The 26,284-nt window shown below is 38.9% G+C and overlaps 1 protein-coding gene across 10 annotated transcripts in view; it reads left to right on the top strand.

Annotated features, from left to right (window-relative positions):
• Positions 1 to 26,284, top strand: part of ZFHX4 (zinc finger homeobox 4) — a 184,151-nt gene that overhangs the window by 151,996 nt on the left and 5,871 nt on the right. For 6 of the 10 annotated variants that reach the window (XM_083450871.1, XM_083450873.1, XM_083450865.1 and 3 more), the window contains 4 exons: positions 9,682 to 9,818; positions 10,579 to 10,779; positions 12,183 to 12,300; positions 13,543 to 18,921. In XM_083450871.1, the coding sequence (XP_083306997.1) occupies positions 9,682 to 9,818; positions 10,579 to 10,779; positions 12,183 to 12,300; positions 13,543 to 18,921 (5,835 nt within the window). The remainder of the gene's footprint in view (positions 1 to 9,681; positions 9,819 to 10,578; positions 10,780 to 12,182; positions 12,301 to 13,542; positions 18,922 to 26,284) is intronic. The other 4 variants (XM_083450866.1, XM_083450872.1, XM_083450874.1 and 1 more) reach the window with 1 other exon arrangement.

Genomic DNA, 26,284 nt, shown 5'->3' with positions numbered 1-26,284 from the left:
AAATTTCTAAGATTCCATGAGAATTATACTCTTGGATGGACCAGGTTTAATTAGGACCAACCAATGTTGGACTGTTTGCTGAAGAACGGCAACCCAAAAACTGTGTAAGATAGTTTTAGCTTGAAAATCGTTCGTATTTCAAATTCTCAATCTCACCTTTTGAATTCCTTGATAGACCTCTCTAAACTAATTCTGCATTATCAGGCATTCATTCAAAAGGCTTAATTCTCAGCACAGCTAACTACTATGCATAATGACCACATAACTGCTTATGTATAATTGAATGTTAATTTAGGCTTTCTTCTCCTGAATTAAGTGTTGAAAATCTTGCCAAAGAAGTCCCAGGAAAACCAATATGTTAATCACAGCTTTAACAAGTTAGACAGAAAAATACTATCACCACTCTTTAGCATCAAATCTATTAGAAAAGGAAGGATTAACATGTTTAGTGCCCAAACAGTTCTGTAAACTGTTGTTCTGCCTTGCCTTCCTTATCTCAAACGGAGGCTTTCAAACGGAGACTTGGCAATAATCAAGCTATGTTTGCTGAATATTCATTCAGAAGGCAAGAGCCTCCTAATGCCTCATTTATATTGTCATTTAAATCTAGTGCCACTTTAGATTAATTGTAATCCAAATTACATCTCAACGTAGTGTAAGAATTAATACGGAATTTACCCAGATTAATACATTTGCATTGAAAATGTAATATGTTTCTGACATGGCTAAGGGGAACACTGTTTAACAAAGTAGTAAACACAGGAAGCAATGGAAATTCACCTTCATTATTGTAATAAAAGTTATCATTTAATTCTGCTCTAATTAGAAATACTACTGTACTGGCTTTTATAATTTTATAATTATTTTGGATTTGACTAATATGTCAGAAGTTCTAAATTGTACATTTTACATCAAATTCAGTATAAATAATGAACCAGCATGCTTATAGGGTTTTTTGGTACTTTTTTTATTTGTGCACGCAATGTACTGAATTTCCACACTTATTAACATAATCTTTTTCATAGCTTTTTTTTTTAAAAAAATGTTGTGAATCCCTACATCTGACTATTCTACTTTTACAGCGCTCCCTCATACACGTTTACTCATAGTAAATACAGTTAATACAGTGGGTTTCACTGTATTAAGTAGAACCTGCTCTTTGCTAGGCATGCATAGGACTGCAGTCTTAAATGCTTATTTTTAATTAAGTGCTGCTTTGGACTTAAATGGATCAGTTTTCTGTTTCAGTACTTGTGCAAAAAAGTAGAAAAGTTTGATAATTAGTCGTATTAAACATAGGATGAGAAATAATTTGTCATAGGAAAATAGGTAGCAGGGATGATCTTACAAGAGCATTATGTTCCATATGAGGCCTACTTCATATATTAAACCCTCATGTGAGCATAGACTAGGCAGTGCAGCATAATATTCTGGTCACCTCATGAATCAATCAATGACATGAAATTTGCTCATCCCAGTGCTGCACAGTTTTGGTAACAGCTGATGTTCATGTGACACATTCTTCAGTACGGAACTAAATCACAGTGGCAGCATTCTCACATGAAACTAAACCAAATCTCTTGGCTCAGTGTCAAACAACTTGCACCTGAAGATAGCCCCTTTCCAGAGACTTTTCTTCACCTTTCACATGTGGCAAAATTAACCAGGATCCAGGAATTAACCATACATTTCCATAATGTGTGAACCTTGGCTTAAAAAAAATTAAAATCCAAATTGTTAAGACAACTTTAAACCATATCCTGACTTGTTTTGAAGCCTTAATCATAGTGCTGAATCCTGGTTTCTTTTCTCACATATTCGATGGGTGGGGCAAAGTGGCAGGAAAGGAAATGCAAGCAAGTGCACATCATTTGTGCATATGGTGGCTTTCTGAGCCAGAATTTTTGACTTAAACATAAATGGGGCATAGTCACATTAAGCCGAATACTAGCATTTATGCCCTACAATGTTAATTAAACATGATAACATGGAGGCATTTTGGGTAGCTTCCACATGTGGAACATAAAGCAGACATAAGTATTTGATACACAGTAATTTAGATCTATGCAAATAGCCACCAGCAGTTGTCTTATCAATTGTCTTTAAGATGCAGAGGTGATATACATGTAGAAAAGTATTATTTATACTTTTCCAAATCTCCTTATTAAATAATGCATTGTCAGTTCAATGAATAGTACAAGTGTCACATAAATCAGACCATACCCCTTTAAACTGCTGCTGTTTTGGCAACAGCTAGTTGTGCAAAGGTTTAACTTTGGCTCACTCCCTTCACAGGAAACTTGTTAAAATACCAAATTCACCACACAGAGAACATACTAGACCTAGTCTGTGTACTGCATTGGTTCTAATGGATATAGATTAAGAGGCAGAGCATTCCAGTGACCCCAGCTAAAATACAGTTAATTTGTTCTCTGTTTTATATCTGTTTTTACACATTTTTGTTTGGATATGAAGTGTTGCTAATATTATGCATCTAACTTCTAACATTTAAGAAATGAAATGGCAACAGCTATTTTTTTCTAGCTGGAAGTACTTGCTCCTGCCACTCTTTCCAGACACAGATGCCCCTGTCTCTTGCTCCATGATAAAAAAAAATAGAGCTAGCACTTTCAATCAGGTATAGAAATATTTGTTATTTATCTAGGGGATTTCCTCCCCACCCTCTTTCTAATTTTAACAGGGGCTTAATGGAAGACAGGGCTTACCTGCCTTTAGTTCTGGAAATTTAATTTGCAGAGCTCAAACCTCAGACATTTGAAATAATAATTTTGAAATGGTTTTCCTGCATCACTGAATAGTCATAACAAATCTGGAATGTGGGCAAAAAGTTTCCATGGCTGAGTGTATCATATTCATAGCACAGGTACTGGTACCTCTCATATGAGAACGTCAGTACTGATCTAAATTTATCTTGCTAAGGTGCTGAAACCTTGAAAGAACACTAGTGTGTTCTTGTGCAGTACTGTGGTAGAAAAGCTTATCTTGTTTTTCTTAGATTTAATTCTTATACTTAAGTAATTTTTATTACCAATACACGTGTCAAAAATGGAACTGAGTATTTGTTTCCTGATGCATGTATTATGATGAAACATGTACTGATGGGCCATCTACTATGGGAATCACCCTGTAGAAGTAAACACTTATCAATTTAGCTATATAGAAGGAAACAAACTGTGGTTAAACAATAGTATGAATGAATATCAGTTCTAAAAGTAGTACAGTGGTACCTTGGTTTACGACCATAATCCGTTCTGGAGGTCCATTTGTTAACCAAAACAGGTTGTAACCCAAGGCGCGCTTTCGCCAATGGGGCCTCCCAAAAAGAATTGTTCGTAATCCCAAAGAAATGGGTTGTAATCCAAAAAAAGGTTGCAAACTGGGACACACACTTCTGGGTTTGACATGTTTGTAATCCAAAACGTATGCAAACTAAGACATATGCAAACCAAGGTACCACTGTAGTGTATTGGATATCCCAATGTGGTAGAGGTAGCAGGTCTATGCTTTGGTATGCTGTATTTGTATTTGTGATCCCAGAAAAACAGGTGGAAAGTATTGCGAAGGATAAGATCACAAACAGAATAACAAGTCTTGCTGAAGCAGCACCAGCCTGGCTTCTGCAATGGCAAGTCATGTCTCACAAACCTATTACCTTTTTAATAATGTCAACAAACATAGATAGAAGTGATCCAGTTAACATAGTATACTTGGACTTTCAAAAAGCTTTTCACAAGGTAGAAAGTAGAGACCCCCAAGGATTCGTAGTGGGACCTGTGCTTTTTAATGTGTTCATAAACAATTTAGAGTGAGCAGTGAGCAGTGAGGTGACCAGGTTTTCAGATGATACTATTGTTCTGGGTCATTAAAACAATAAGTGATTTTGAAGAGTTCTAAAAGGATCTCTCCAAACTTCTTGAATGGGCAACAGAATGGCAGGTGCAATTCAATGTAACAAGTATAAAGTGATGCATGTTGGGACAAAATGTATTAATTTCACTTGTATGCTTTTGGAAGCTGAACTGGAGGTGACTGAACTGACCTAGAATGAAATATTGGAGCCATAACGGAAAGCTCAATGAAGGTGTCAACTCAGTGTGTGGCAGTTGTGCAAAAGGCAAATTCCATGCTAGGAATCATTAAGAAATAAATGGAAAATAAAACTGTTAATATAGCGCCATTATACTGCGTACAGTTCTTGTTGTCTCACTTTAAAAAGAATATTGTAGAGTTGTTAAAGTTTATGAAATTATGCATTGAGAAAGTGGATAGAGGAATTATTTTCTTTCTCTCTCATAACAATAGAACTTGTAGACATCCAATGAAGCTGAATATTGGAAGATTCATAACATAAAAGGTAGTACTACTTCATGCAGCACATAGTTAAACTATGGATCTTGCTCCCACAGGAGGCCGTGATGGCCACCAACTTGGATGGGTTTAAAAGAGGATTGGATAATTTCATGGGCTATAAGGCTATTAATTGCTACTAACCATGATGGTTATGCTGTGTCTCCACAGTCGGAGGTGGTAATGTTTCTGAATACAAGTTGCCGTAAACCACAGTGGGAGTAGGGGAAGACTGTTCTTGTGCTTGGGTCCTGCTTGCAGGTTTCATAAAGGCATTTGGTTGGCCACTGTGATAACAGGACAGTGCATTAGATGAGCCATTGGTCTGATTCAGCAGGCCCTTCTTATGTCCTTATCAATACTGATGTAGATGTGGTGGTCATGGTGTTTCTGTTGGGGTATATGTACTGTATAGGTTTTCAGAATTTACAGGACAATGGGAAGTTAGAACATAGTATTCACATGATAACTAGGCATTTCATTTCCAAAAATATCTGCATTTTAATGCCTTATCAAATCCAAATTCAAAAATTCAAAAACCTTTAAACAAGGTGTCTAATCAAAGCAGCAACATCAATCAAGCTTCCTACAGATATGAACACCTAAGGTATAGGAATTGTTCATAGTACTGTTAATCTTGTGTCATGTGGTGGTTCAAGGGCATTGACATATTGAGTGTGCCAAATGTGTCTGTTTTGCAAATACAAATGATTTTAAGAATCCAGCATGAAGTTTTTTGTTCAGATTGGCATGAAAGGAGAGTCTAGCAGTGAAAAATTTCCAAAAGTACTTATCTTTCAATATTATATCAATTATCAGAAGTGACTCTCAGTTGGTATAAATCATAGATTTGATTAACACTATAGCTCTTGTTTTAGGGGGTACATTGACATTGACATGTCAACTCTGAGACATTTCTGAAAGAGTTTTTTTTGTGCACATTTTTCCTGCTTCCTCAAAGGCATTTTGTCATCAAACCAGATTTTCAGGCAAAATTCTCTGGAAAAAAATGCATAATGTCATATGCAGAAATTCAATGATGGCACTCTCTGACCCATATAGACTGCAACAATACATTTTATAATGTATTTTGTGTGTTTTTATCTTGTAATTTTATATTGTGAGATCTACGAATGGCGGGCAGTATACTAATTTAATAATAAACACCACAATATCAACAGCATGGCTGCTGTCACAGCCCTGATATGCATCTCTTCAGTGTTGCGCAGCAGACCTATTTCATGTGGTTAGAAGTCTTTCTTATCATGGCCAGCAAGAAGAGCTGCTGGGACCTATTTGCCAACTATTGCACAAATAAAATCACTTTCATGGTTTCTGACTTAGACACCACTTAGAATCAGAGATGGTTTTAACATGAGGTCCATCTGGTAATTTAAACTTGTTCATCCAGAGGTTATGGACCAGGTTATTTGAAGAACTAAATATGTTAATGGCTCTCTGATTGAGGCTGCTTGCAGCCTTGAAAGATGCAGTGTTTCAGATAATTTGGGGGTGAGTTGTGGGGTTTTAGGGAAATAAATTTATATCTGAACAATCCTAACATCTCACATCCAGTATCAAACCTACCATTCTGGGTAAAAGTTTGAAGTATGTGGTGACATCTCTGGTCCAGGCTGATACTAAGATCCTTTCCAATCAGGTTTTGGAACAGAAACTGCCTTGATTGCTCTTGGTGTTTGTCCTTTGCTAGAGTTTGTACATGGCTGGAGGACTGGTTTATGTGGGGTGTGATGGTTGAATTTTCTGGAAGCGGTTCTGCTTATTCCCAAGAGGGACTCAGTGTGGTGCTGGAAGACTGCTATTTTACCCCATGGAACAGCATTCCAGCTTCTTTCCCATGCAACATCTGCACAAAACCCCTGAGATAGGTCAACTGGAGGTATAGGTTGAAGTGTCATCACTAGTCTGCCTGTTTTCATTTTCTAATCCCAGGGAGGAAGTGTTGCTAACAAACCAGTGTGTGAAGTTGGTTCAGGACTAGGTAGACAAACAGAAACATATTCAGAATAATACAGAATTAAGTGGCCTAAATTCCTGGTATAAGTGCTCCCTTTAAGTAATGGTTGTGCTACCTGGGGTACTTCTTAGTTTGTCACTTGAGTGGGCACTATGAGTGTCTTTTACTAACTTCAGCTAATTCATCACCAGCCTTTCCTGGAGAAGGTGATCTGGCTTGTCACTTCCACACAGAGTTAATATGTTCTCTATGGGCTGCCCTCAAACACAGTCTGGAAAATTCAGGCTGTTGTATGGCACTAAAAGATCAGAGTGTATAGATTGATCTTCATCTGTATTGGATGCCCATTTGTTTCTGAGGTTGATGTTTAAGTGCTTGTATTGACTAGTATCGTATTAAATGGCTTATAACCGCATTGCCAAATAAAGTGTCTGCTATCATACAAAGGCTTGTAGCTCTGTAGTAGAGCACATGGTTTGAATGCAAAAGGTCCCAGATTCAATCCCTGGCATCTGCAACAGAAGAAAACTCCTGTCTGAAACCCTAGTGGCTAGTGTGCACTAGGAATGGTTGCAGGCCTAAAGACGCCAACCAGGCCATTTTGTCCAAGCCACATTCCACCTGCACATCAGTGATGTCATATATGATTTCCAATGCAAGCAGCTAAAAACATGGCTAGGCTGGGCCAAAATGGGTTTCTGAAGCCCTGCCAATCAGGTGACAGGCAGGGCTTCTAAAGTGCTGCACTTCTGGCTTCTGAAGTGTGATTGGTGGGACTCCAAAGTGCATTGCAGGAATCTCTGTATGAGGTTTATAAAGAGCCCTGCATGGTGCTTTGATTGTTGATGGGCATACCAGTTTTCCTATTGCTACGTTCCTAATTTGCCCAGACTGTGAGATCAGATAAGGTGATGTCAGGTAGGTAGAAAAAGAGAATCTACCTACCTACCCAGAGCTAAGCTGCCTTGATCCATCTTTAGCTGGCTTTTATTTCAGTCAGCTTTTAAGGTATGATTTCCTATCTGCTTGAATTTTTAGTTTGCTACTGTTGTCTTTTAAATGCTTTAATTGTTCTTATTTACATTTAAAGATTTTGAAATTGCAAAGGAGATAAATTTGGAATGCACATTTGACGCAGCAAAGTGAACCCCCCCCCAAATCATCTTAACATTAAAAGGGGAAGTCAGATATAAAGTGCACATTTAAAACAGCACAATTAGGAAGAGACTAAAAATATTATCTTAAGTCTGTCAGTCCTGCCAATGGTGGTTCATGGTGATGGCTGTGGGAGCTCAGGCTTGATGACCTGGGTTTGCACTAAGAGGCAGCCTCTCGCCTCTTCACCAGCCTCAGCTTCTGTAGCTGGAGTCAGTTAGGGCCCCACCCTCCCAGGCTAGGTGGGAAAAGGCCTGCAAGGCAGGGAGCAGATCTTCCAGAATTCACAGCCAAGGTAGACACCAACTGGTGTAGCTTTCCAATGCATGGAGTAGATCTTCACCACCTTTTACAAAACCTTTTGGCTCCTTGTTTCTCACAGGTCTTTCCTTTAAAAAAAAAAAATAAGTGACTTAAAATGCCATCCTGTTGATTTATAGGAAGTGCAGGGGTGTGTTGCCACAAGTGAATCAGAAGTAAGTTATCATGCTTCTGTGTTTAATACAGTATTCCAATAATGCAAATATTTAATATGGCTTAAAGTTGGAATGACTGGGAAATCATATATTTTTGGTCTTAAAATAATGTAGTTCCTTAACCAAAGGCAAGGCCCTGGCTATTACTATGCAATCTATTGTGTTCATGTTGATCAATCAGTCATTCTGTTAAAAATGTCAGAGAAGATACTTTTACCACCAATACTAGCGTGTTCCTAATTAAATTTAACAATAGGGATGAAATACAGGAATCAGTTCAATGCATTTATCATAAACCGCATTCATATATTTAAAAAGTACCTACACAAAAATATATATTTGGTCCTTTCATAATATGTCTTCTTAATTAGTACAGTGTTTTATATATATTTTTTTTTTCAAATGATGCTCCCATTTTTCAAAGGTAACTATATAGCCATTCTTGTCATCCTCTCCAGGTCCTGCTTTCCTGATATTTTCTACAAGTATTTTTTTAAGCTTTTGTTTCAGTAATTGCCATAACCTTATTTTAAAATTAAAGCTAGGTTATTAGACAACAAGGTTCAATTTGTTCATTTATATGAACTCCACGTGGATTTTGAAAATCAAGATAAATCTTCATGCACAACATACAGTCAGATTACCCCTGGACAATATATTTATGTTGGGTCTGATAGCAATCAATGGTTTAGCTTCATTGCATTTCAAGATGTATTTGCACCCAGTTGTCCAGTGATAGTGTCCTCACCCTGGAAATAATTTAGTTGCAAATTGACTGGAAGATGGTGAAAATTGAAAGTTAAAATTAGAAATACTCATAATAAACAGCAGAAAAAAGGTCAGATGATGCCACGCTATGATGAGATTGGAATGGCTGGTAAATGAGGTTTTGTGTTTGTCGTGAGATGTATGTGACATGCCTACCCAATGCTGTTGTAATATCCAGCCTAGCAGAAGAGATTATCTGGCAAATTGACACTGGAAAGAATTTTCTTATGGACTGGGAAATTAGAATTGCACTCTTTTCTTTGATGTGTGCAATCCTCACTGTATTATGCAGCTAGCTCAGACTGAATATTAAATATATAATTTAATACATACTGTTAAAAATATCTTAAAATAATAATACTATTATTGCTTTTAAAAACATTGTAGAAACATTTAAACATCAGGTAAACATTCAATGCAACAAAGAAGACTGATCTTTGTGTACAATTAATTTTTAGCTGTTCAATAACCTTTCTTTTTTCATAGGGGTTACTAAATTTGGTAATGTGGTGGCTTTATTTGAATAACATAATAATTGTGCTCCTTCAATATTTTAAAGGGGGAAATAATATTTAAATGCTTGCAAATTAAATGAAGAGCAAAGAATTGAAGGTGAAACTTGTTTCTCTTAATGTGGTATAAAATTTCAGACTGAGATACTAGAGAGAGCTAGTTATTGATTACTGTTTAGAGCAACATAAGGTTATCTAAACAAGAGAGAAGAGTACATTTTTAATGTATTTATAGAGTCTGCTCTGCTTCAGAGATAAGTGTGCTGTCACCTTTGTACCTGTTCAGTTTCAAAAATGGTTTAACTTTAATAAGGAGCCCTGCAATATTTAAAATTGCAATAAGACACCCTAAGGGGTTGCAGTCACAGTAAACCCAGCAATCTGTTAGCTGTTTATAATGTATTTTTACATGTTGTCTTGGAAGCAGGAATAAACACACCAGAGAAGGAACCAAAAGTAATTACTGCAGCAGGGGAACAACCACTACTTCCAGCTAAAGAAGAAGATGGCGCACCCAAAAAGTCCAAACTTTCTGAGGAAAATAAGTTTGGTCACGAACAGGTAAAGTGTATTGTTAGATCCTTACTGCCTTGTAGCATTGTTTTTCTTATGTCATAAATATTTTGGGGGTGAATTCCTATGTCATGCTAATTCATCAGGGGCTATGTTGTCCCCCTAGTTCATCTTCCTGACCTTGTCAGTGTTGCAAAAAAATAAAAGGGCCCACATTTATCATAAGAAGCAAATCCTTATGTCAGAACTAGTTACAAAAGCACTATATATGCATGTTTGGATGCTTGGGAGACCTACAGAGGAAAATAATTAAAAATCCAGAATCCCAAAGAGAACATGTCCAAAACTTAGCCCAGCTACCATTATCTGATATTTTAAGCCACAGGTGCATTATTTCTTTCTAGATGATTCCTGACTGGCCACTCAATAGATACTGTGTTATAAAATAACAGATGTCATGAGATAAAAATTACAAAACCATATAAGCTAAGGAGTTCACTTACATGGTATCCAAACTCTTCTTTTGCTGCCAAAATCCACCCCCCCCATGACTAGTCAGGTCTCCCCCTTCCTTCTAAACCTGCACCTTTTTTCATGGCAGTGGTCTTCCCATGTGAGTTGTGTATCTGGGTACTGATAGAGGCTGAAGGTAGTGAGGAATTGATGGAAGATACTGCAGGTGGCAGGCAACAGGAGAAGATGCACCATCTTGAAAAGAGGGCTAGTAATACTGTAGTGACAGACGATATGCTCAGGGCGTTAAGCAAGCTTTGTCTAATGGGCTGAATCTTTGTTGGATGTTTTTCAGTTTTACCAGTGCCCTTATTGTAACTACAATAGCAGGGACCCAAATCGTATCCAGATGCACGTCCTGTCACAGCATTCTATGCAGCCTGTTATCTGCTGTCCCCTCTGCCAAGATGTCCTGAGCAACAAAATGCATCTTCAGCTGCATTTGACCCATTTGCACAGTGTGTCTCCTGACTGTGTAGAGAAACTGCTTATGACAGTAAGTGTTTAAAATGCTGATGCACATTTGACAAGTACATGGACTGTAAATGATGCTGAATATATTATGGCATTGTAGATAGAGCTAGAGACTTGGAATCTGGGCTCCTGAGATTTCTTCGTAGTCCTGCCAATAACTTAGTACATCCCTTTGGCCTATTCATTTAACCCTAATTTTCGAAGACACAAGAATCTGAAGCACTCATTAAAAACAACCTTTCAAGATCAAGGCACGCACCTCAGTGCCTCCATGCACATCCTAAACTGGTTCTACTACTATCTTTCCCCACAGGGGAATTTTTAGTCTTAATTTACTGTAAACAGTGTTCTGAGGGCTAAATACACAAGAAGTTTCTGTTTGTTGGCAATTTTACAAGAAGTGGTAAATTGTGAAGAAACAGATAAAAGTACCAGAATGTTTTTATATTTACAGGATAGGGGAGATGAAACCTTATTAGTAATAGGACAGGATCCTAGCCTTGTAATTTTCAAAAGAGTATCTTGATCGAAAAACAGGGTAATAAATATGAGCAATTAAAAAAAAGTTATAGCAATATGGTGGCAGGAAAGTTAAAAGGCTAAAAGCGTTTGTGTGGCTACTGCTTTATGTAGTGTTACTGAAAACCTGTATCGGCAAATTACGTTGCCTAGAATTTACTATCACTCTGTCTTCCATATTCTTTCCTTTCTTAATTATGATCAAACCTGACTCAGATATCACAAAAAAGCTCTAATGTGTTGTGAAGTATTATGTAGAAGCATCTTTAGAATTATAGGTCTGGCATGTGCTGGAAGATAATCAGTTATGATTTAAGTTCCTAAGTGCAAAGCGGGAACCCCATATCAGAGGTATATATGCCTAAGCAAAATCAGTAGAAGTTGCCGCCTGATTTGAAAACAAAAAGAGTCCCTCCCAATTTCAAGACTTGACCATTATACCAGTTGGTACAAACTGGATTATACTAGTACTCTCAGAAGTAGTTATTTTGTTTCGCCTTTTCTCAGCAGCTGCTTAAAGTGCACTTTTGACGTGTAACAGAAAGTGAGCCTTTCCTTATCTATCTTGGTAGGGACATTTCGGTTAGTAATCATGCATCCACACCATTTTCACTGCTAAATCTGTGAGCTTAATTCCGAGATTAATCAAACTGTTAGTTGTTTCAGTTGGCCATATGTGATGATGTGATAAACAGTGCAATTCTCTTGGTGAGCACAGTATCATCCCTGATATTATTATTATTATTATTATTATTATTATTATTATTATTTATTTGTACCCCACCCATCTGGCTGGGCTTCCCCAGCCACTCTGGGCAGCTTCCAACAAAGATTAAAAATGCATTAAAATGTCACACATTAAAAATTTCCCTGAGTTGTATGTGTCTGTTATTGTTGTTTTTAAAGGTTCCTGTACCAGATGTGATGATGCCTAATAGTATGCTACTGCCAGCAGCTGCTTCAGAGAAATCTGACTGTGATGCCTCTGCAAGTCTGACAGCTGAAGGATCTGGGAAATATTCAGGTATTGCAAGAAAAAGCCAAGCCTGCAGAGGGCGAGCATTGCAGTCTTTTGTTGATAAACCTCCTCTCCTCTTTTGGGGTGTGCTTGCTATATTAACCAAAGAAAAATAAGGCCTGATTTTCTTCAGCAGCGTTTCATGAACGTTGCACTTTTATAGCATACAGTATATGTATATATGTTTCTTTGAACAGATACAACATCTAGGTTGGGTTACACATTTTAAGACTTGTAGGCTGCATTCAGTCCACCCAATCTATGCCCCATGTCCATACACCTATCTACTGTATGGTAAAGGATAAAGCTAAAGGACCCTGGACGGTTAAGTCCAGTCAAAGGCAGTTCCAGCTGAGGGAGCCAGCGTTTGTCCACAGACAACTTTCCGGGTCATGTGGCCAGCATGACTAAACTGCTACTGGCTCACAGAGGACTGTGATGAGTGCCAAAGCACATGGAAATGCTGTTTACCTTCTCGTCACAGCGGTACCTGGTCTGCTTTTGAACTGCTAGGTTGGCAGAAGCTGGGACAGAGCAACGGGAGCTTACCCCGTTGCATGGATTCGAACTGCCAACCTTCCGATCAGCAAGCCCGAGAGGCTCAGTGGTTTAGACCATGACTCATTTGTGGTGCTGGTCACTTTGGTGGAAAGTGAGATAATTCCAGACACTTTGCATAAAGCAATTTTGTAAGAGTAATGAAGGGACCTCTAATTCAGTTGTGGAGTTCATGCTTCACATGAATAAGTTTCCAGGTGGATAATATCCCTTGTGTATCAAAGAAACAGCTTGGTCCTGTATTTGGGGAATGTGTTTAAGAATCTATTTACAACAACATTAATAACACTGGAACTACATTTTTTTGGGCCTAACTCAATTCTAGATGGGTTCTTGTGCCCAAAATTCAGGTTCGTGAACTACGTATATTTCTTTTGAAAACAAATATAGTCACTCATTGCAACAAAATTCTCCTTGTTTGGGGTGGGGTGGGGGTGTTTTGGTGCATCCTTCATTTGATGCCAAAGAGTATTATGGTACTTTGATGGATCACAAGCCTGTGATGAAGTCAACACTGGGCCATGGAACCTTATTTCATAATAAATTAGACAGCCTTTACAGTACCACGAGGCTCTTTGTTGCTATTGCTGTAGCATACTGGCTCCTCCTCTGGAAGTTCTTTCTTTTAATATGTATTATGTATTCAAATGCTATGGAGCTATATAATTTCTTTCTTTCTTTTTTAAACAGGTGAAAGTCCTCCAGATGAGAAGAACACCTCTGGGCTTGAAGAATCAAAAACTGGAATGGAAATTAAAACAGAGGAACAGAAGCCACTCAAAGAATCTACTGAAATGCCAGATTGGAACAAGAACAGCAGTAAAGATATAAAGATCGTCGAATCACTGCCTGATCAGTTGAATGAGCAGCAGAAGAGGCAGCAGCTTTCTGTTTCTGATCGCCATGTCTATAAATATCGTTGTAACCATTGTAGCTTGGCTTTTAAGACTATGCAGAAGCTTCAAATACATTCCCAGTATCATGCTATTCGGGCTGCTACTATGTGTAGCCTTTGCCAACGTAGCTTCCGTACATTCCAGGCTTTAAAAAAACATTTGGAAGCAGGCCACCCAGAACTCAGTGAAGCTGAAATTCAGCAGTTGTGTGCATCTTTACCTGTAAATGGTGAACTCTGGGCAGAGAACGAAAGTATGGCACAAGATGAACATGCACTAGAACAGGATATAGAAAGAGAATACGAGATGGACCAGGAAGGTAAAGCAAGTCCTGTAGGAAGTGATAGTAGCTCCATTCCAGATGAAATGGGCTCAGAACCAAAGCGGACCTTACCTTTTAGAAAAGGGCCAAATTTTACTATGGAAAAATTTCTAGATCCTTCTCGCCCATATAAATGTACAGTGTGCAAAGAATCTTTCACTCAAAAGAACATTCTTTTGGTTCATTATAACTCAGTGTCTCATTTGCATAAACTCAAAAAGGTGTTGCAGGAAGCATCCAGTCCAGTCCCTCAAGAAGCGAACAGCAGCACTGACAACAAACCCTACAAATGCAGCATTTGCAATGTTTCTTATAGCCAAAGTTCTACACTGGAAATTCATATGAGATCTGTGCTTCATCAAACGAAGGCAAGGGCTGCAAAATTAGAACCAAGTAGTAATGCAATGAGTGGAAACAGCATAACAGGAAATGTTAATAGCCCCAGCCAGGGGATGGTAGATCCTACAATATTACCAGCAGTTAACAGCAAGGAAACCCACATAGATGCCAAAGAATTAAATAAAAAGCAAGTTTCTGAATTAGTTTCTGCTCAGCCTACACATCATCCTCCCCAGTCACCAGCACAACTGCAAATGCAACTCCAGCATGAATTGCAACAGCAAGCAGCTTTCTTTCAACCCCAGTTCCTAAATCCAGCATTTTTGCCACATTTCCCTATGACGCCAGAGGCGCTGCTGCAGTTTCAGCAGCCACAGTTTCTTTTTCCATTCTATATTCCTGGGACAGAGTTCAGTTTGAGTCCTGATCTGGGTTTGCCTGGTTCTGCTGCATTTGGTATGCCTGGCATGGCGGGTATGGCAGGCTCACTGCTAGAAGACCTGAAGCAGCAGATGCAAACTCAGCACCATGTCGGTCAGACGCAGCTACAGATCCTACAGCAGCAAGCACAACAGTATCAAGCGACGCCACCTCCCATCCAGTCACAAAAGCAGCAGCAAACTAGTAAGTTAGTGAAAACAGAGCAGAACAGTGCAGGAAGTGCTGAGTGCCAGATGATGAAGGATACACCACCATATAAGGAATCGGAAGAGTTTTCAGAGAAACAAGAAAAACCAAAGCAAGAATTCACAAGTGATAGTGAAGGACTGAAAGAAAACAAAGATATAAAGAAGCAGAAGTCCTCTGAACCAACCATCCCACCACCTAGAATTGCTTCTGGGGCAAGAGGAAATGCAGCCAAGGCATTGTTGGAAAACTTCGGCTTTGAGCTGGTTATTCAATATAATGAGAATAGACAGAAAGTGCAGAAAAAAAATAAAGCTGGTGATTGCGAAAATACTGACAAATTGGAATGTGCAGCATGCAGTAAATTGTTTTCCAACATTCTTATATTAAAGAGCCACCAAGAACATGTTCATGGACAGTTCTTTCCATACGGTGCATTAGAAAAGTTTGCCCGTCAATACAGGGAGGCTTATGACAAGCTTTATCCTATTTCACCATCTTCCCCAGAACCACCACCTCCTCCTCCACCACCTCCGCCTCCACCTCCGCCTTCTTCACAACCTTCTTCATCCAGTTCTGGAAAGATTCAAAGCATTACTCCTACTCCTTTGCAGGCTCCACCACCAACACCACCGCCTCCACCGCCACCACCACCCCCACCTCCTCCTCCACCACCACCTTCTGCACCACCGCCAGTGCAGCTGCCAGTTTCATTAGATCTTCCACTTTTCCCTCCAATTATGATGCAGCCAGTGCAACACCCAGGATTGCCTCCTCAACTTGCCCTCCAGCTCCCACCAATGGATGCGCTGTCTGCAGATCTTACTCAGCTTTGTCAGCAACAGCTAGGATTAGATCCAAATTTCCTACGGCATTCTCAGTTCAAGCGGCCACGTACAAGAATCACTGACGACCAATTAAAAATCTTGAGGGCATATTTTGATATTAATAATTCACCGAGCGAAGAACAGATTCAAGAAATGGCTGAGAAATCTGGCCTTTCCCAAAAGGTTATCAAACACTGGTTTCGAAATACCCTATTTAAGGAGCGGCAAAGAAACAAGGATTCCCCATATAATTTTAGCAATCCTCCAATAACAGTTTTGGAAGATATAAGAATTGAACCACAGCCAAGTTCTTTAGAGCATTACAAATCTGATTCAGCGTTCAGCAAGCGATCATCTAGAACTAGATTTACTGACTACCAGCTCAGAGTCTTGCAGGATTTTTTTGACACAAATGCTTATCCAAAAGATGATGAAATTGAACAACTTTCGACTGTACTTAACCTACCTACTCGAGTTATCGTTGTATGGTTCCAAAATGCACGACAGAAGGCTCGTAAAAGTTATGAAAATCAAGCTGAAACTAAAGATACTGAGAAGAGGGAGCTCACCAATGAGAGGTACATTCGGACTAGCAACATGCAATATCAATGTAAAAAATGTAGCGTAGTTTTCCCCAGGATCTTTGACTTAATCACACATCAGAAAAAGCTGTGTTATAAAGACGAAGATGATGATGCACAAGATGAAAGCCAAACAGAAGATTCAATGGATGCTACAGATCAAATGCTTTACAAGAATTGCACAGTTTCTGGCCCATCTGATTCGTCAAAAAGTATGGCTTTAACAACAGTAAGCTCTGGATCTGGTTCCAGTACTCCTTTGATGCCATCGCCCAAACCTGAACCTGGAAAAACCTCTCCTAAACCTGAGTCAACAGAAAAGCCAAAGCAAAATGATACCATACCTAAGCAAGTGGAGGCTTCCTCCCAAGGCAACAAATCAGTGCAGCCTGCACCAACCACCTCCTCTGATCCACAGCCCTCAGCTTCTCAAACACAGCAACAGAAACAATCCCAAATAGGAGGCAGACCACCTTCTGCATCACAGACGACCCCTGTTCCCTCCAGCCCTTTAGCAATCCAAATGACGCCTCTTCAGAACAGTCTACCTCCTCAGTTACTACAGTACCCATGTGACCAGTGTACAGTTGCCTTTCCCACTCTAGAACTTTGGCAAGAGCACCAGCACATGCATTTCTTAGCAGCCCAAAACCAGTTCCTTCATTCCCAGTTTTTAGAAAGGCCTATGGATATGCCCTATATGATATTTGATCCAAATAACCCTCTGATGACTGGACAATTGCTGAGCAGTTCTTTAGCTCAGGTGGCACCTCAAGTGAGCTCAGCTCATACAGCTCACCACGCTGCTTCAATTCCTGGCTCACTTAAACGAAAACTGGATGATAAGGAAGATAACAACTGTAGTGAAAAAGAGGGGGGAAACAGTGGTGAGGACCAGCATCGGGATAAGCGATTGAGAACTACGATTACTCCAGAGCAACTGGAAATACTCTATGAAAAATACCTTTTAGATTCCAATCCTACCAGAAAAATGCTAGATCACATCGCACGTGAAGTAGGACTAAAAAAGAGAGTTGTACAAGTCTGGTTTCAGAATACAAGAGCTCGAGAAAGAAAAGGACAATTCCGTGCAGTGGGTCCAGCTCAGTCTCATAAAAGATGTCCTTTTTGCCGAGCACTGTTTAAAGCAAAGTCTGCTTTAGAAAGTCATATTCGCTCTCGGCACTGGAATGAAGGAAAACAAGCTGGTTATAGTTTGCCACCAAGTCCTTTGATAGCCAATGAAGATGGAGGAGAGAGCCCACACAAATACATGTTTTTTGATTATCCATCGTTATCATTAACAAAGATTGATTTATCGAGTGAAAATGAATTAGCTTCTACTGTCTCAACTCCAGTTAGTAAAACTGCAGAAATGTCACCGAAGAATCTTTTAAGCCCTTCTTCCTTCAAAGCAGAATGCAACGAAGACATAGAGAATCTGAACACAGCTCCTGCTGATGGTGGCTATGACCAGAATAAAACTGACTTTGATGAGACTTCATCAATTAACACGGCAATCAGCGATGCCACAACAGGAGATGAAGGAAACAATGAAATGGAAAGTATGACCGGTAGTTCAGGAGATGTGAAATCCACATCCTCTCCAAAAGAGCCAAAAAATGTTCTGAATGACAGTTTGCCAAAAAACACAAACATGCCTAATATGGAGAACAGCGATGACAAATTTCTATTCTCCCTGACTAGCCCGTCAATGCATTACAGTGACAAAGATAGTGAACTTGACCAAAGTGTTTACATTACTGATGACCCTGATGATAATGCTGATCGCAGTGAAACATCGAGCATAGCTGATCCAAGTTCACCTAATCCCTTTGGAGCAAGCAACCCTTTTAAATCTAAAAGCAGTGACCGGCCAGGTCACAAACGATTTCGGACGCAAATGAGTAACCTGCAGCTTAAGGTCTTGAAGGCTTGCTTTAGCGACTATCGGACTCCAACCATGCAAGAATGCGAAATGCTAGGGAACGAGATTGGCCTGCCAAAACGTGTGGTTCAGGTTTGGTTTCAAAATGCTCGAGCAAAAGAGAAGAAGTTCAAAATTAACATAGGGAAGCCATTCATAATCAATCAGAATGCAACTGATGGCTCAAGACCAGAGTGTTCCCTATGCGGGGTGAAGTATTCTGCACGTTTGTCCGTAAGAGACCATATCTTTTCCAAACAACATATTTCAAAAGTGCGAGAAGCTGTGGGAAGTCAACTGGACCGGGAAAAAGACTACTTAGCTCCTACAACTGTTAGACAGCTGATGGCACAGCAGGAATTGGACCGTATAAAGAAGGCTACAGATGTTCTAGGCTTAACAGTACAGCAGCCAGGCATGATGGAGAGCAGCTCACTTCATGGAATCAGTTTGCCAGCAGCTTACCCAGGACTCCCTGGCCTTCCCCCAGTTCTTCTGCCTGGAATGAATGGTCCATCTTCCTTAACAGGATTTCCTCAAAGTTCAAACAGTAAGTAAAAAGGAAGAGGATAAATTGTTGCTGCTCTTGTGACAAAAGGAATGGGTGTGTTGCTTGCCAAAACATTTGTAGTTAGATCCATTTCTGTCAGTTCTGTGGCTGTATATTAGAACATTTTCTGGGAAAAGTAAAATGGAATGTGTTATTCAAGCAATAACTTACATATACATCTTTAAGTAACACTGTAGTGTTTATTTTTGGCACTTTTAGATATTCAGGAAATTATTTAACTGATAAAAAAAATATGAAATTGAAGTACACCACAAACTAGTCAAGGGTAGAGCATTTGAACTCAAGTCCACCTTTATTAACTCGCTGCGTTATCAAGTAGTATGAGTTGGGTATCTTTACAACTTAATAGATTTTCCATGAACTTTCACCACAGTGTGAAATAGTTTGTTTCATAAAAGCAAGTCAGGAGATAATATTTAACAACTAAGGCAAAGGTCCAGTCATGTGAAAATGAGGGCCTGTACACGAAAATATAATGTTTCGTTGAATTTATCTAGTTTAGCCAGTGATCCTTAAAAGCAAGTCCCATTGAAATAGTGAGATAATCATGGGAAAGACTGGGCTATAATGACTCTGGGTTCAAATCCTGGTTTTGATCTGCTGGGAAATATTTGTAGACTGGGGTTACAGATTAAGGCACTGAGTTCAAATGTATTTATTTAAATTAGCATAAACCTGCATGTTGATAGGCAGGGTTTACGTATGTAGGGGCAAAAATGCAATTAGAATTTTTTCCTGTCTTGTAATTTACTTCAGAGTTAGTCAAATTTTGATAAGAGTTCCTCTTAGGTTCCTCTTAAATTAGGGATTTTTTTTGCATCAAATTAATAACAGTAGTTTTAAAATTTCCTAATACAGCCTTTATTCCTTACCATACATATTTTGTGACTTCTGAATAAATACTAAAAGTGTTCTACAAGAATAGGTTCAAGATCCACACCGCCCACTGCCAGTACTATGCATAGCAACAGCACCTTTCCCATGCAGCATTCTTCTCATTCATCCTAACAAAAATTAAAAAGCTCTTTAGTATGGATTTTTGTAGTTTTCACTTTTGTTTTTGGGGAGTAATATTACAAGTAGGCACCTTTCTATGAATAATGCACCTGTTTATAGGAAGTGAAGTTAAATAAACTATCGGGCCCAGCCCACCCATGAGGTTGGGGTGAAGCAGTCACCATAGGCGGTGGAAACCCCTGAGGCGATGCCTACATGGGTGCCCTGCTGCCAACAGATAAGCGCCACTGCCATCGTCCGTGTTTATCAGAAATGTCTGAGCAGGAATCCTACTTCATGGTTTATATTTAGTCTCTGTATTTCATATCCTGGTTTGATGGGGTGAAGGGTTAGAACTCTGGGAGACAAATAAAACCCCAAATCCTGTTCAGTATCTGAAACTTCTCAGATTTTTTTCCCTTGTCCAAATTCTTACTGAAGGTTTAGATTCCTCACTTTTGTTACAGTCCTTACCTCCAGGCCAGAAATTGATACCCAGTAGATTTTTTTGAGGTACATGGTTTCAGCACTGCTCCCCACCCCCACCCTGCTGAGTATGAGGGTCTTCTTGGTAAAGCATCTCATAGCACTCAACAACTTCTCTTAAGCCCTTCATAATACTGATTTGCTATTGCAGAGCTGAGAATTAAGTGGTGACCTGCCAGAATTATCCTATGGGCTTTTCAGCATTTCCTCATAGAGTAACTGACTGGCTGTGTCAAAGCTCTGTGCTCCCTAAGTCTAGACAATTCTGCATTTCTGCAAGTGCAACTGCATACATCCGTTGGGTGTTTTTGTTGTCAGGAATGAGGGCAGAGTACATAACTTGCCCATAGTTACTGCATCAGCATTTTGGCCATCTGGAAGTGAAATAATATTTAGATCAGGTAGTAGATGTAGCTACTGCCATGTGTGCAGGCCAACTCTCACTACTTAGAATCATAGAGTTGGAAGAGACCACAAGGGCCATCGAGTCCAACCCCCTGCCAAGCAGGAAACACCATCAGAGCACTCCTGACATATGGTTGTCAAGCCTCTGCTTAAAGACCTCCAAAGAAGGAGACTCCACCACACTCCTTGGCAGCAAATTCCACTGTCGAACAGCTCTTACTGTCAGGAAGTTCTTCCTAATGTTTACTTATTGGTTAGGTCTAGATAGCTCACCGTATGAACTGGGCCACTCAAGTTACCAAATCTTCAAATCATTAATGCAGCTACATAATCAATGAAGAATCGGTTAGGAATGAGGCACACTTTCACCTGATGTGGCTAATCTCTCTGAATAAACGCAAACTAAAGAGATAGGAGATGTTTCATTCTTCAACATACCAAGTAGCCCCTCCATCCTATCTTTATTGCCCAGAAAATATATGTTCCTAATGGCTCTTAATGGAGTAGTGGAAGTGAAAGCAAAAGAGCAGATTATATTAATCTTTCATTAGTGAAAAGTACTCCTCAAAAGTTCTTTAATATATGCTCAATGCTGATATGCTTCATATCTTATTAACCCACTTTTAACATATCCTTGTTTTGCTGTGAGCAGCACTTCACATCTGTGTTTGATGCAGCGAGAGAGATTCAGGCAGGATCCTCTTGTAGTCCCACTCGCTGTGCTGATCCCAGTTGCAAACCTTTACAAGAGTTAGTTTTTTAACCATGTAAAATGTTTCAAAATATGTTAAAATTCCTGCTGCCTGCTCCTGTGGGTTTTCCCTACCGCATACTCAAACCATGATACATGACACCTGAATTTAAATGTGTAATCTTCTTAATCTTTTCTCTTCATAATTATGATCAGATATGATCAAATAGACAAAATGATTTTTGAACATATTCTTCACATCCAATTAGTTATTTACATAAAGATTGGAAGAATTAGAAAAGATGTGTTCATTAACATAAATAAGCTCTGTTCTATAGGGGCTTCAAAAGGGCAATGGATACTTAACAGGCAGAGCAGATGAAGCAGGCTCTAACCTGAGAAAGCTTATGCAGCCATACATTTGTTATTCTTTGATGTGCCATAAAACTCCTTAACATAGTGCCACCTAACAAAATATTAATGTTATGGTGTAGTGTTTGCATTATTTGGCACATTTACAGTGCAATCCTAAACATACTAGTTCAGAACAAACCCCACTGAATTCAATGGAACTTACTCTTTGATAAGCATATATAGCATTACTGCTTTAATCAGTCTTACAGTTGCTGCACTATATGTCCAAATCATGTTCATTCATAAACATTCATTCATTCATTACGTCTCATCAAAATTTGAAATCATGTCTCACCGCTTTCTGAAATCCTTTGAAAGTTGGTTAAACTGAGATGCAAAATGTAAAATTCATTAAAGATATTGGGTCAGGTGGTACCTAACACCAAGAAAACTAGCGCTAATATGCCCAGTAACCTCACCAAAATGCTGGAGAGGGTGCATACCTCCACATGTGGTGGGAGTGCCCCCAAATCCAACTATTCTGACCAACAGCCATACGGGAAATATGCAAAATAACTAAGCAAGTATTAGAAAGCACCCCAGAATTAGCCCTACTAAATATCTTCCAATAATGCCCATTTACACCTCAAAGAACTCATAACCCACCTATTTTCAGCAGCCAGAAACACCATAACCAGACACTGGAGAGACCTGTCAGGAGTAAGCATGGACCAATGGTACCAAATAGTATGGGAAACAGCCTTACTAGAAAAATTAACCAATCAACTGAAACTGACACGGGGACAAACAGAAGAAGACGCCTTTATCCCCATATGGCTCCCCTTTATCACATACACAGCCCCATAAGACAATGACAATAATCCACCAACAGCATACAAATCAATATGGCTAACCTGATCCAAAACACCCACCCACCCCACTCACACATGAAAACAAAGATCACCACAGCCAATCACAAACAAACAACCACACCCTAGGCCAACCCCAACCTCTCTCACCACCAAAGGAACACAAGTGAACAACAGAAACCTGCACAAGCAACGCTGACACCAAACCCTACATACATTTAGTAAAATAGAAACATCGCCACCCGACCCTACCTCCACCCATCTTCCCCCCTCCACCCCTCTCCCCCTTTTCTTCCTAATGTCTCAACAAATGAAACTGCTTTGGTAAAAATGTTACATGGAAAAAATACGAGAGAGAGACATTACACATACTTCTGTAAATCAAGAAAATCTTTAAAAATACATTAAAAATAAATAAAATAAAAGATATTGGGTGGTAGTCAAATAAAATTTACTCAGAGTAGACCTACTGCAATTAATGACCAAGACAGAGTACGTTAATTTCAGCGGGTCTGCTCTGAGTAAAACCTAGTTGAACTTAAAATTATTTGAAAAGTCTGCTTGAAGTGACCAAGAAAATGCAGTGCAACAAGCCAGACCATAGATAACCATATCAAGCGACTGAGATATGCACATACACACACACACGCACACACACACAGGAATGAAAACAGTAAAGTAAAACTGTGTGCAGCGGTGATTACATTATAAGATGTAGCTTTCACGTTAGCTGGAACAGTGTGGCTGGACCTATATATCTACAAAAACATATCCATATGAATTGGAAGCAAATGAAATTCTAATCCCATTCAAGTAAATTATAGGGATGCAAGAATTTTTCACACATTCCAATGCACTTATTGAAGCCAGGTGTCCTAACAAGAGCTCAGGATTCCAGACAATTGAGTGTTCTTAGGTCAAAGCAGGATTCTCCCTGTTCTTGTACTGCAATCAGTGAAAATGTCTATGAGAACAAAACTGGGTAAGGTAATTGAACCTAAATCCTACTAACATATTTTATACATTGTTGCAGTAAAAATGCATTTGACTAATTCATTTTTCGTTCCACCTTTAATATGGTGGGATTTAGTTATTAGTTAACATGCACAGGATTATGTTGTTAGACCCTGGTACTCCTTAGTGCTTGGTTTACCTTTGCTTTCTTCATACATCCCTTTACTCATGCAAGTCCTTCAACACCCACACCCCTTCTTTAATAAATTTAGCATCTGTTATAAGTATTTACTTGCTTTTAGTCTATTAGGATGCTATTGCTTCATGTTATTGTCTCTCTCTGACATCATAGTCACAAATACCTTGGTTTTAGAACATCTCGGAAATCAAGGGTTTCAGTTTTTGAACGCCGAAAACCCAGAAGTAAATACTTCTGTTTTCAAACACGCCTCGGAAGTTGAACGGCTTCCACTGAGGGTTTTTCCCCAATTTTCGCTATTTAATTTGCGCTTCAGTTTTTGAACGTTTCAGAACTTGAACAGTCTTCCATAACGTATTATGTTCGAAAACTGAGGCACCACTGTATATGGTATCACATTCACAAATTAGGTTTGTGGCACATTGAAGACTTAAAAATGGCATAAGCTTTCATGGACCAGCTTTCATCTTCATCAAACACATGGAATGTCATTCTGAGTTGGCAGGTATATATGCGTGTGTTTATGTACACACACACACACACACACACACTAACATATGGATAAACATACAGAGAATGATATACCTGTGATATCAGGGAAATGAAATGCAGGAAATACAAGAAGTGATGATGAGATTAAAGCTTCAATGTATGTAAAATAATTGCAGTGATTCTCTATATGATTGTAGGGAATCTGTGGCCCTCAATGTTGCTGGACAACAACTCCTGTTATTGATTGAAGAGTTGATTGAAATAGGGGTTCAACAGCATCGGGGGGCGGGTCATAGGTTCTTCTTTCCTGGTACCATTCATTCCTCAGGTATACTGTAGTCTTTTGTATCAACAGTGATTCTTCTCATAGTTAATGTTCCCAGGCCTTTCTAGCTGATCTTGTATTTCATTTAAAAACATTTGGACAATAGGAAATCTTTAACTTTGCATAAATACATCTTGGTTAATTGTGCTGCAGGTAGGAATGGTCCATTCATCTCTACTTCGTTCAATCATTGATCAGTTAATTTTTAAGTTGCCCATTCATTTGATATAAGGGCAAGACACATGCTATGATTCTATGTGAAGACCAAACGATCATAATAATTTCTTCCAATATACTATATATCTAGTTTTTAGCCCATATCAGAAATAGATACACACTACTGGTAGGGAAATCCATGCATTTAATATGAGTGTCTAACATTAAAATTTAACACAGTTGTCACTTTTTTTCCTAATAGTCCATTCAATGCTATTGTGTAGTTAGTCCAAAAAGTCACTATGTACATCTATGTACACTATGTACATAAGGACATCAAACTTGTTTCTAATCCTGGACAATATATTTTCGTTTACCATTAAATAAAAATAATGATTCAGTGACAAACATCAAATGGTTGCCTTGTTAAATCTTATCACCTCTTCCTCTAAGTTCTAATTGCTTTATCTTAAGCAATGCTAAGCACCTGGATATCGATGATTTAAGCACCATTCAGGCCCACTCAATTAGTACTTGAATGTAACTAATATTCATCTATCCTTGCAGTGCCCAGGGTTATCACTCTTATCCTCTTACACTGATCCTAGAGAGTGCTTTAAGCTCACCATTCTTTGAACATTAGAGTTTATCTGTTCTCATTGTTTTTATAAAACTTCTATTTCTCTGCAACAGCTTCTTTAAAAAAAATGTTTCTACAGTATGCTGGCCAATTATACTTCTCATAGGAATTGCATTACAGTATTTAACTGTAACAAACATTGTCTATACCTGGTATTTGAAGTGTGACAAGGAATTTTTCATGCTTACTCTTGCATTGTACATAGATACTCCAAATAGGGTCAGTGCACACTTACAGTTTCTTTTGCTACTAAAATACATAGCATGACTTATGTCAATAAAAACAACTACATTGCTGACCAGCTGTACTAACACATATAAAACCCAATCCTATGCATGCTTACTTGGCATTACGACCCCATTTAGTTTAGAGGGGCTTATTCCCAAGTGAAAAAATTGTCCAGTAGCGCCTTAGAGACCAACTAAGAACAAACTTAGTTGGTCTCTAAGGTGTTACTCCCAAGTGGTGTGCCTAAAATTAGCAGGCCAACAGCACAATCCTAACCATGTCTTTACACTTCCAACTCATATCTGATTCTTTAGCAAACCTATTCGGAGTTAAGTACCATCTATGAATCATTTTCAAATAATTCTCTTTCAATGAATAACATGTAGTAAATTTCAGGTTGTTTTTCCAAAGTTTCTCTCAGAGGTTAAGATCTATATTATGCCCTATATCTATTGCCAGTGTGTCATTAAAGCTTTAACTAGCTCGTCTTTTCTTTCCCAGTCTAATAAAAAATGATACATTTTAGACAGAAGTGTATCCTTATTTT

Source organism: Podarcis tiliguerta (assembly GCF_965153285.1).
Source record: "Podarcis tiliguerta genome assembly, chromosome: 7".
Classification (NCBI taxonomy): Eukaryota; Metazoa; Chordata; class Lepidosauria; order Squamata; family Lacertidae; genus Podarcis; species Podarcis tiliguerta.
Note: the sequence above shows the minus strand (reverse complement) of the source record. Positions and strands in the feature narration are given on the sequence as shown.